The sequence below is a fragment of the Rattus norvegicus genome, chromosome X (assembly GCF_036323735.1).
Source record: "Rattus norvegicus strain BN/NHsdMcwi chromosome X, GRCr8, whole genome shotgun sequence".
NCBI classification, from domain to species: Eukaryota; Metazoa; Chordata; class Mammalia; order Rodentia; family Muridae; genus Rattus; species Rattus norvegicus.
This window is the reverse complement of record NC_086039.1, coordinates 92,603,439-92,616,150: the sequence shown is the minus strand read 5'-3', so window position 1 is coordinate 92,616,150 and position 12,712 is coordinate 92,603,439. Positions and strand designations below refer to the sequence as shown.

Genomic DNA, 12,712 nt, shown 5'->3' with positions numbered 1-12,712 from the left:
ATTTCCCTGATAAGTAAGGATGTTGAACACTTCTTTAGGTGTTTCTCAGCCACTCGATATTCCTCAGTTGAGAATTCTTTGCTTAGCTCCGTACCCTACTTTTTAATAGGGTTATTTGGTTCACTGTTTTTAATCCCAGAATTCTAACAGTGAGATGGAAGGCAGAGAGTGGAAAATCAGCAGAGGGTACCATATAAATTCTTGACCTGAAGGCAGTCAGGAGAAGGTTCAATATCTTCAGGCATGTAGGAGAATAGTTTCAAAGCCTACCCCTACAGTGACATACTTCTTCTAACAAGGCCACACCTACTCCAACAAGGTCACATTTCCTAATATTGCCATTCCCTTGGCCAAGCATATTCAAACCACCACACTATATTGATTTCCATAGTGGCTATACATATATCTACTCCCACCAGTAGTGGAGGATATTCCCCTTGATCCACATCTTATGAGTTGTTATTTTTGTTCTTGATCTTAGCCATTTCAACAGGTATAAGATAGAATCTCCTAGTTATATTGATTTGCATTTCCCTGATGATTATGGATATTGAACATTTTTGTGTTTGAGTCCTCTGTTCATTCTCTGTGTAGATATCTATCACATTTTAATTGGATTATCTGCCTTTCACTTAATATCTAGTTTCTTGAGTTCCTTATGTATTTTGAATATTAGAACACTATCAAATGTGGAGTTGGTAAAAACAAAATTCCCATTTTATAGGCTGTCTTTTTATGCTATTGATGCTGTTTTTGTCTTACAAATTTTTATTTTCTTAAGGTCCCATTTATTAATTATTGATCTTACTGCCTATGCTATCAGTGTTAGATTTAGGAAGTTGTCTTCGGTGCGAATGTATTCCAAGAAGATCTTTACTTTGTCCTCCATTCGATTTAGTGTATCTGGTTTTATGTCTTTGATCCACTTGGAATTGAGCTATGTTCAAGGTTGTAAATATTGATCTACATGCAGGCATTCAATTTTTACCAGCACCATTTGTTGAAGATGCTGTCATTTTTTCCACAGTGTGCATGCCTGACTTCTTTTTGAAAAATCAGTTGCCATATAAAACCACTGTCTCATGGTAGAAGCAGAGAACCAGTTATCAATGACAGCAGTGTCCTATTGCTGAGGAGAACTTTCACTCAAATCATTGGACATAGGTCAAGCTGCTGCATGCTTGGAGCCTCTGCTCCTATGTTCTAGTCATTTTTTTTGCAAGTTATTGTGAACGCTATGGTTTGTGCAGGTTACTCAGAAGGCTGTAGAAAGAGAAATCAGGGCACCAATCTAGCCACAAATTTCTCCACATACAGTCTGTTCTGATTTTAGCATGGGCTTAGGAAGTGGTGGCAGAGAACATGTGGGAGTTGCCAGTCAATGTTTGTTTTAAGTTGATGCCACACCACTAGATGAAGCCCCTATCCTAAATTGCCAATATAGCCAGAAACCTGAAACTGAATAGCCTAGATACCATGTAAATATTAACACAACTAGAAAAAAAATCAATCAGATGATGTCATACGGATATTTTGCTATGCTTATAGATGGTGCATTGTCCAACTATCATCAAAGATGTGTCCTCTGGTAAAAGATGAGAGTGGGTGCAGAGACCAACATCCATACATTCATAGGAGAGATAGTATAAATTGGTTGTCTCCATCAGGATGCTCCTGTTGGAAATCCCAGAACCCCATAAAAGAAGGGAAGGAAAGACTGAAAGCAATTGAAGTGTTTCGAGACACAAGGAGAATATGACCCAACCAATCAACTAAATAGGACTCCCATGAGCTCACTTAGAATGAAATAGCAAGCAATGGGCCTATATGGGTCTACATGATATCCTCTGAATATATGGTATGGCTGTTAACTTGTTCTTTTGAGACTCGTTATAGTGGTTGCACAAGTATATTACTGATTTGTCTTCTACTGTGACTCTTTCTCCACTGGCTTTCCTTGTCCAACCTTATTATAAGGATTTTTAGCATTCCTTATTATATCTTGTTTTGTCCTGTCTATCTCTAGTCTGTTTGCAACACTCTTTTCTGAAGAGGAAACAGAAGAGGAGTTGCTCGAGGTGAGAGGGGAGATAGGACTAAGAATGAAAGAGTAGAGATTAGGGAAACTATGTTTGCGATGTATTGTATGAAAGAAGAGTATATATTCAATAAAAAAAAATAAAAAAAAATGTTTATAATGTTCTTATGAAATTAAGTTAAGAAATAATATATTTACCCAGCTTTATCACTCTATTTCCTGTTTGTTTTTCAATATTAATATCTATATCATTGGCTGATGTGTGCGCTATCTTTTATTTAGTACTTTTGTTCAGTAAAGGTACACTTACTCTACTTACTCATTCTTTCATTACTGAGTTAAAGAACACTGGAGTACAAAGCATCTTCACATTTAATGCATTATTAATACTAGATTACTGAAGCATTAGTATTAGCATGCCAGAATATAATTTAATAGAAAATCTTGTCATAGTAGAGAATAATTTATCTAAGGATACTAGTTGTCATCTAATAAAAATTATGACTTTCAGTTACAAAAAATATTGCTTATTCTCTAATTTGCCAGAGATGACACATTTGTAAAATTTACCAATACATATCAATTATATCAATTAGCCTTAATGCTGAATCTTGCATATTTAACTGATATAGGACCTCTAAATATCCTTTGTAAACAAAATCACAAAAATTAATGTGACTAAATCATTGTACTTACAGAAAACATATCAGCACTCAGAAAAAAAATAGGAAAAAATACTCCAAACATGTACAAAGTGGAAATTTTCTAAATATTTGTGGCAAAAAATATTGGCAAAGGGATGAATTTTCCATGATAATGTTCATTTACAGTTGTGGAAACATAAAACAGATTAGTAATTGCTAAGGGGCAGAGGAAGGAATCATAGATATAAACACATATGAGACAACTGTTAGTATGATGAAAAATTCCATTATCTGGTGGCAGTAATGATTTCAAATGTGTTTACATTTATTAAAGTTTGTACTGTATGTAACATTTTAATACTTATTTTAATAGGGATAAAATTGTCAGGATGATGCTTAATATACACAGCACAAACCAAAAATATAAAAGGAAGAAGAGAGAGAGGAAGGGAGGGAGGGAGGGAGGGAGAGAGAGAGACAGAGAGACAGAGAGACTGAGACAGAGACAGAGACAGGAAAGAGAACTGGAAGATCAAAATAAACTCACTTCTGAACTCACCTGTGGACAAAATGAAGCATGGCACAGTGGGTAAAGATGCTTCTTGCCATGCAAAACTAAACATTTGGTGTTAAGAGAGATCCAACTCTACAAATTTGTCCTCTGGCTTCCATATGCCTTCGCAGGTAATACACACACCATACTTGCACACACATCCTTGCTCAAACATTAACAATTTACACAATTTTAACTAAAAACCCATAAGAAATGAACTTATGCATAGCTTTATAGATATTTGAAACTTAAGATAATACAGCCACACTTTTCATTGTGTATTTTGTGTGTGTGTGTGTGTGTGTGTGTGTGTGTGTGTGATAAAAATTCAAGGGGTTATCTATATATCAGGAAAGTTGTAAAAAGTTCTCAAAGAGTTTTTGTACAGCCTGAGTAGCTAAAAAAGTTCTGTGATAAACATTTTTCATGTAAAGAATGAGAATTTAGTCCCTGTTTTTTTTTAAATATCACAAAGCAATAGAACAGTCAAAACATATATTGTGCAAGAAGTTAATTTATCATATATTCTGAAGTACATGCTAATGTATGCTATAGTTATATAGTAACGATTTTATAACAATAAAATTTATGTATGCAAGCATATATATATCCCACAACAGGACTCTGATTAAATACAGCAAGGCAATTACAACTGAGTATATATCTAATTTTCAGTAATCCATTGATCATTTCCTGTAAAAATTTAGCCATAAATCAGCAAATTTTAAACTATCATATGATGCCAAACAGGCAATATGCATACATTATCAAGTGTATATATGCATAAGGAAACTTCTTGAAGGAAATGAAGCAAAATGTTAAAAAATGGTTATCTTTTTGTAAAATTAAATGTCAACTATCATCATAATCTTCTACATATTGAATTGTAATTTTAAAAATGTACTTGTAGTTTGATTTACAGATAAGCAAATAAAAATTAGTTTTAAACTAAAAATGCATTTCTTAAAAATACATTACTAAATGAAAACTATAAACGCTATAATAAAAAGTAGTACACAAAGGACAGTCTCATTTTAATATATTTCTCCATTTGAAACTAATAGTACAATATATTTTATATTCTAACATAGCAATTACAGTCTATATCCAAGTTTAGAGAGCAAATGTGGTTAAGTAGGTTATTTTACATTTGTATCCCAAGTCACCTCTTTGAATATTTTTGCTTGTTTGGAAATACCAAGATAACATCCAATCAAATCTTTAACAAATTAGAGCCTATGAATTTTTATTTAAGTACCAAGGGGGCAATTCTATTCATTCATTTAAAAAAGTGGCTAATATGCCCCTCGCCTTTCAGTGAAAAGTAAACAATTGTCTTTTGTGTTGTAGCAGAACTGAATCCTGTAAAAAAAAAAATAACAGATATTTGTTTTAAAACTTCATTTGTTCACATAATACTTGACTTACAAATCATCCTTTAATATAGTTATAATATCAAATTAGAATGAAACAAGGTACATGACATCTTAAACAATTAATAGAAGATGCACTTGGATTAAAAGACTCTCTCCACCCCCGCCCTTCTTGCTGTTCGTGGAAGTGAAACCTGCTGCACAAAACTATGAAACAAATCCTTTACTTTTTAAAAAGATTACCTTACATTGAAATTGCCCTATGTGTTATCTAAAATATTGCTATGAGCATTAAAAGGGGGCATTGTGGCCCTTTATTGTTAAGATTAGAGTATATAATATGCTGCCTTTAAAACAGAAATACGTTTTTAAAAATTGGTGTGACTGACTCACGACAACATGGGTTCGTAAACCTTGTAGATGGATATAAACCAGGCTTGCCAAACGTCACAGACAGCAGTTATTCAATCGGCTACATGGATGCAATGTCTGCTGTCTAGACCCTCCACTCTCTGCCAATAAAGGACTCCCCGCTTCTCAATGTAAAACACATGCTCATGGAATATTAAGAGGGAATCTTGTTTGTTTATGTATGTGTTCATAATTTTTCCTCAATTATCCACAGTCACCCTATCCAAATGACGTCACTTAAAACATTTTGCCTTTTTTTTTTTTTTTTCTTTAACCGTTTGTTGTATGGAGGGCGTGATCAACCAAATAGGAATTCAGGGTGGGCAGTTATGCATATGGGCTCCGTTTCTTCGGTCGTTAGTAACTATAGCTGGCGTTTTTTGCTATAGGCTATTTTTCCCCTCTCTTTGAATTAAAAACCACGAAAGGAGAGAATTTTGAAGGGGAGGGGGATCCTTCTTTAGGGGATGTGTGCCTCAGCCACCCAGGTGCATCTGGGAAGGTGGGAGGAGCCTGGAGGAAGGACGTTTGCCTTCAGCCATTCTTTGGCCGCAGCACTAGTCAATCAAATTCGTTCAGCAAATAAGGAGTGAATTGAAGGCATCCTGGGAACGAATTTTACAGGAGAGGTGTCAACAAGGGAGGGGCTGCCCACCAGGAATCGGTTCTGGCTCCGGTACTGCGTCACTGGACTGCGGCAGGTCTCGGCACTGGTCCATTGCGACCTGACTGCCCTGGTAGCTAAGGCTCAGGGCGTCTTTCCCTGCCGCGGTTTCCTGCGCTCTACCTCTGTGGTCCCGCCCCCACCGCCCAGCTGCCACAGCCGCTGCAGTCGCTGCTGACACTGGTTCCCTGCCACCGCCGCCGCAGTCTCCGCCGCCTGACCAGCTCCGGCCTTCATCCCTGCCGCCACCGCCACCGCCACCGCCACCGCCACCGCCACCGCCACCGCCACCGCCGCCGCCGCCGCCGCCGCCGCCGGATCATCCGTGAGTCCTTTTCTGTCCATCTCTTGGTGCGCGGTCTCTGCTGTTGTCACCACCTTAAAGAGGTGTACGGGGCTAGCAGTATGGCAGAAGCGGATCCTAAAATGGTCACAGAACCTGCTGCCCAAGGGGTTGCTGAAGAGGCGATGGCTAGCTCAGCTTGTGATTCTGGGGACGAATCTGACAGCAATAGCTCTAGCAGTACCACTAGTTGCGGCAGCACCGGCAGCAGCAGCAGCAGCAGCAGTAGTAGCAGCAGCAGCAGCAGCAGCAGTAGTGGTAGCAGTGGCAGCAGCAGCAATGGCAGTCACTTACACCAAAAGAAGAGGGTACCTGGGCCTTCGAGAAGGGCCCAGCGACGTCCCTCCGGGAAACTATTCATGGATAAGCTGCCCCAAGCAGTAAGAAATCGGGTGCAGGCTCTCAGAAATATTCAGAATGAGTGTGACAAAGTAGACACTTTGTTCTTAAGGGCAATTCATGATCTTGAAAGAAAGTATGCTGAACTCAATAAGCCCTTATATGATAAGCGTTTTCAGATCATAAATGCAGAATATGAGCCCACCGAAGAAGAATGTGAATGGAATTCAGAAGAAGAGTTCAGTGGTGATGAAGAAATGCAGGATGACACACCTAATGAAATGCCACCCTTAGAGGGTGAGGAGGAAGAAGAAATTGGCAAAGAAAATACTGAAGTGAAAGAAGAAGTAAAAGATGTTCCAGAAGAAGTTCCTGAGGCAAAAGTTGAAGAAGAGGAGGCTCCCAAAGAAACTTCTGAGGTGAAAACCGAAGAAAAAGAAATTCCAAAAGAAGGTCCCGAAGAAAAAGCTGAAGAACAGGAATCCTCTAAAGAATTTCCTGAGGTAAAAGTTGAAGAAAAAACAGACTCTACAGATTGTATAGATATAGCTCCTGAAGAAAAAGAAGACCTCAAAGATGTTACCCAGGCAAATGCAGAATATACGGATCAGCCTACAGAAGACTCTACACCAAGGGCTCCAGTAAGAGAGGCTCAAAAAAGAGTTCCTGAGACAAGGCCTGAAGAAAGAGTCAATATTAAAAGGGCTCGAAAGGGAAAACCTAAGAAAGAAGATCCACCTAGAGGTATTCCTGACTACTGGCTGACTGTTTTAAAGAATGTTGATAAGCTTGGGCCTATGATTCAAAAGTGTGATGAACCCATTTTGAAGTTCTTATCTGATGTTAGCCTGAAGTTCTCAAACCCTGGCCAGCCTATAAGTTACACTTTTGAATTTCATTTTCTTCCTAACCCATACTTCAGAAATGAGCTCCTGATGAAGACATACATAATAAGGTCAAAACCAGATCACTATGACCCTTTCTTCGCTTGGGGATGGGAAATTGAAGAGTGTAAAGGCTGCAAAATAGATTGGAGACGAGGAAAAGATGTTACAGTGACAACCAGGAGTCGCCCAGCTATTACAGGGGAAATTGAAGTCCAGCCAAGAGTGGTTCCTAATGCATCCTTCTTCAATTTCTTCAGTCCTCCTGAGATTCCTTTGATTGGGAAGCTGGAACCAAAAGAAGACGCTATCCTTGATGAGGACTTTGAGATTGGTCAAATTTTGCATGATAATGTCATCTTGAAGTCAATCTATTACTTCACAGGAGAAATCAATGATCCCTACTACCATGATTTCAGGGATTATGGAAACAGGAAGTACTACAAGTAAGAAGGGCAAGCTGAAAGATTTTTCAAGAATTCTTAAAAGTCAAGCAAGCAGAAGTGAAATAGAGTCATCTAACCTTATAAAATATAAAACTTGCCCTATAACTTGAACACTATTACTCCTTATAGTCTGATGTTTTCATTTTTCCTGGTAATGTCCTAAAAGGTGTCTTAAGTTTCTGTTTATTCTATCTTGCCTGTTGTATTGTAATATTCTTCAAAGTATGTAAACTGCTGTTAATTTCCAAAGCATGTTTTGTTTGGTGCTACAGTGTTGGTTTTGTGAAGTCAGTTTTTGTCATGTTGCTATAAGATTGTACCTGTGAAAATTGTCAGACTTGTTAGAGAAATCTTTGCCTGAATAAGCAACACTTTAAATGCCAATATACATGTGTTTTCTCTTTCTTTTTTCAGGCCAGAAGACTAAAGACTTAAATCTGCTTGCACTAGTTGTGCCTTCATTACTTTGCCATAGAAATGTAGTAATAATACCAACTAAAACATTCTATTGCTAAATGTAGTTGCTTGAAAAAAAAGATGAGAATATATTTAAAAATGTCAGTCAGGATCACATTAGAGTTTTGTGGATTTTTTTTATGTGATTTATTAGTCTCTTAGCAAAAGTATTGCTTACCACTAAAGGTGTTAAATATGATACAGTATTTTAAAAATTTTCCTCATTGTATAGTGTGTAATTGAAAAGTAAAGAAACCATATTTTCTTTGTACTGTGTTCTACTTTCCCTTTAAAAGTTATTTCATCATTTCATACATTTACATGTTCTTTTATTGTACCCTGAGTAAATCAAATAAACTGCCATGCTGTAAAGACATGCCATTTTCTTTTAATTATAAAAGTGGCTTATCAAAATATAAAGAGTACTGAAGAAAATGAAAGATTAATAAGCATAAATATTAACATTCTCATATTTTCCTAGATTATAATTCTTCAACTGGAAGATACCAGTGGAAATTTTGAAGAGGAATGGGATGGGAGAAGGAGGAGAACATGGGAGGAAGAAGAGGAATGTGGAAGTAGATAAGGGAAAGAAGAAGGGTGAGAAAGAAGAAAATGGGAAGAAGATGGGAGAGATATACAGGTGTTAAGAAAGGGGAAGGGATTGAAAAGGGGAGGGAATAGTTGGGAAGAGAGAAGGGAGATTATTGTACTCAGATATTTATTTCACATGCTATTTCACATACTCAGGGCCAGTCCTGTACTATGACTCTAGAGGGTGTCACAATGTCATGACTTGTTTTTTCTTATAGGTGACATTTTTTCATCCATACTTCACATCTGATCTCAAGGTAATCATATCCTAAAATTTGGGGTTGAGGTTAGCAAGAGTACTAGGTACCCTACATTCAATTTTACTAAAGTACACTGAACCAGGAACAGAGTATAAATACATAATAATCACTGAAAGTAATAAAGTACTTTATTTTATATTTGGCATTTCTCCATATAGATGTTTTTCATCAAAATAATAGGAAATAATGTGACAGGAAAAAGACAAAATTATAGATTTCTAAGCCTCCAAGCATAAAATTTGGTAGTAGTTATCCTAAGTCCCACCATTTATATTTATATATAAATATATTTATATATAAATCAGTAACTTCACTGTTTTTTAACTTTAATACGAATTTTGTCTCCTATGTACATAAAAAGAAAAATAGGTATAGCATATAACATATATATCTTTATGTATATATATATATATATTCAAATATACTTGATCTTTAGGTTATGATATAAAGAATGAAGTTTTTACTTTATCTGTACCATTAAGCAGTCCTTTTTAATTTAAATCTTGCACTCATAAAGAGTCCTTAGAAAATAGGTGACCCATCCACAGATGAGCACTCAGAGTAATTTATAATAAGCACTTAGACCAGTTATGGGTCTCTATATTAACTTATCTAAAGCAGAAAGGAACATTTCTGACTTGAGTTGAAAGCAGCACAAATCTGAGATTGAACATAAATATTTATAAAGCAGTTTGTCAGACCAGTTAGGATGTACATCTGGATAGTACTAATTGAACAATCTGTTATTAATAACAAAATATTTATAGAATGAAGATAGGAGGGAGATGGGGTGGAAAGATGGCAAAAGTTTGAGGGTAGTAGAGGATAATGGCTATGATTAAAATATGTATACGTGTATGGAATTTTTAAAGAATATAAACATTAATTTTTGAAAGGGAGTTTTTAGGGCAGATTTACTTGTATAACAGAGCCAAACTGAAACCTAATAAATGTATTATGCCATGTTCTGTGGCTGCATAAGTTCCCAAAGGGGATATATTCTGTAGCTGCTAGGCAACATATATAACATTAAAACTGTTACCTGAAATGGTACATCATTCTTAGAACTGTTACAGAAGTTTAGCACCTTTTCTCTGTGGTTTTCATATTGAGAAAATAAAGACACAGAAGCATATTATGTTCACATATGACTTGCTTGTAGGTGTTTTATCCTCCCAGTCCTTGACTCAAACCCAACAGTGAATTACATTGGATAGGTAGAAGAGGAGCTGACTGTGTTGGTAGCATTAAGATTCCTGAAACATAAGTAGTCTATGCAGGATGCTTCAATTCCTTAGGGTAGATTGCAGAAGGTAAGGAAAGCAGCAAAACCTATTAAACTATGACATTCATTAGAATGTACGTTTGTTTATCACACCTTATGAGTCAAAGGATGTATTAAAAAGAAGGGTGTTATAAGAATAAAGCTAGTGGAACTGTAACAAATGCTTAGCAGCATCTTTCATAACTTATACTCTTTGTCCTTTTTTGCTATGATTTGATGCTGAAGTCAGCTCCCCACTTTGATGCTACCAACCTGATCAAGGCCTCTGCCATTTCATCCTTTCGCTCATCCTTAGCAATTAATGCCTTCTGTTCTACGAAGAGATTATTATTGTCCAGAGTTGATCCACTCTGGTCAATCTAAACATTTCTTATTTTCTTTAACAGGCCAGACTGAGATAACAAGAGACTGTCAGAAGCTACAGGAACAGCAGTAGCAGCAGCAGCAATAGCAGCAACAGCAGCAAAATTTATTGAAGAAGTCATAGAAGAGCATTTAGACATTGGAGGCAGGAGAGTTAGAAAATTAATGGTTATCCTTGGCCCAAGAGTAAGTTCCAGGATTCTAGCCTTGGCTGCTTGAGAACTCCTCTGAAGAATACATAATTTTCTAGTTCCATCCATTTACTAAGAATTTCATGAAGTCACTGTTTTTAATAGCTGAGTAAGTACTACATTGTATAAATGTACCATATTTTCTGTATCCATCCCTCTATTGAGGGACATCCTGATTCTTTCAAGCTCCTGGCTATTATAGATAAGGCTGCTATGAACGTAGTGGAACATGCGTTCTTGTTATACATTGGAGCATCTGTTGGGTATATGCCTAGGATTGGGATAGCTGGGTCCTCGTGTAGCACTATATCAAATTTTCTGAGGAACTGCCAGATTGATTTAGAGAGTGGTTATACGAGCTTGCAATCCCACCAACAATGGAGGTGTTTTCCTCTTTCTCCACATCCTACCCAGCATCTGCTATCATCTGAGTTTTTAAATTTAGCCATTCTGACTAATGTAAGGTGGAATCTCAGGGTTGTTTAGACTTGCACTTCCCTGATGACTAAAGATATGCAACATTTCTTTAGGTGGCTTCTTGGCCATTTATTATTCCTCAGTTGAGAATTCTTTGTTTAGCTCTGTACCCCATTTTTAATAGGGTTATTTTGTTCTCTGGACTTTAATTTCTTTGGAATACACACAATACAATTCACAAATCAAATGAAGCTCAAGACAAGGGGGAACAAAATATTCACAGGAGATAGAGGATGAGACAGATTGGGAGGGAGAGAGGAGGGAAAGGGGCAGCAGAATCAGGTATGGGAGGAGACAGGGATGATATGTAGAGGGTCAGCATTTTGAACAGAGGTGTATAGCAATGGGGGAATGGAGAACTGATGGTAGCCACCAGCAAGTCCCAGATGCCAAGAAAACAAGAGGCTCCCAGGACCCAACAGGGATGAGATTAGCTAAACTGCCCAACAAAGAGGAGGGAGAATCTCTAGAGACCATATCTAGAGGTTAGACAAACACATGGTTGGGGGATGGGGCCACCCACTCATCTCCACATATTTAACCCAGAATGGCTCCTGTCTAAAAGAAACACGGGAACAAAGTGTAGAACAGAGACTGAAGGAAAGGCCATCCCTAGACTATTCCACCTATGGATACACCCCATATATAGACACCACACCCAGAAACTATTATGGGTACTAAGAAGTGCTTGCTGACAGAAGCCTGTTATAGAAGTTTCCTGAGGCTTTGCCAGAGCCTGACAAATACAGAGGAGAATGATCACAACCAACCATTGGATGGAGAATGGAATCCCCAATGGAGGAGTTAGAGAAAGGATTGAAGGAGCTGAAGGGGTTTGTAACCCCATAGGAGGAACAGCAATATCAACCATCCAGAGAACCCAGGAACTAAACCACCAACCAAAGAGTATGCATGTAGGGACCCATGGCTCCAGCTACATATGGAGCAGAGGATGGCTTTTTCTGGCATCAGTGGGAGGAGAGACCCTGGTCCTGTGAAGGATAGATTCCCCAGTATAGAAGAATGCCAGGGTGGTGAGGCAGGTGAGTGGGTGGGGGAGTATCACTGAAGCAGGGGGAGGGAGGATTGGATAGTGGGTTTCTGGCAGAAAAACCTGGAAAGAGGATAACATTTGAAATGTAAATACATAAAATATCCAATTTAAAAAAAAGAAACTAGTAAATAAAGAAAATAAATAGGTGCTAGAAATGTGACTGAGTGGTTAAGAACACTTGCGTCTGTTTCAGAAGAACTCAGTTCATTTCCCAAACAACCACATGCCTATTCATCACTCTTTAATTCTAGTTTCAGGGGACTTCCATGCTTTCCTTTGGCCTTGGGAACCAAACATACATTCAGTACACATACATACATGCAGATAAACATAAATA

At 37.5% G+C, this 12,712-nt stretch overlaps 1 protein-coding gene across 1 annotated transcript; it reads left to right on the top strand.

Moving 5' to 3' along the window:
- Positions 1-5,724: 5,724 nt before the first annotated feature.
- On the top strand, positions 5,725-8,523 carry Nap1l3 (nucleosome assembly protein 1-like 3). Its single transcript, NM_133402.2, has one exon. The coding sequence runs from the start codon at positions 6,089-6,091 to the stop codon at positions 7,697-7,699; it is 1,611 nt and encodes a 536-aa protein (NP_596893.1). The 5' UTR covers positions 5,725-6,088; the 3' UTR covers positions 7,700-8,523.
- Positions 8,524-12,712: the final 4,189 nt, after the last annotated feature.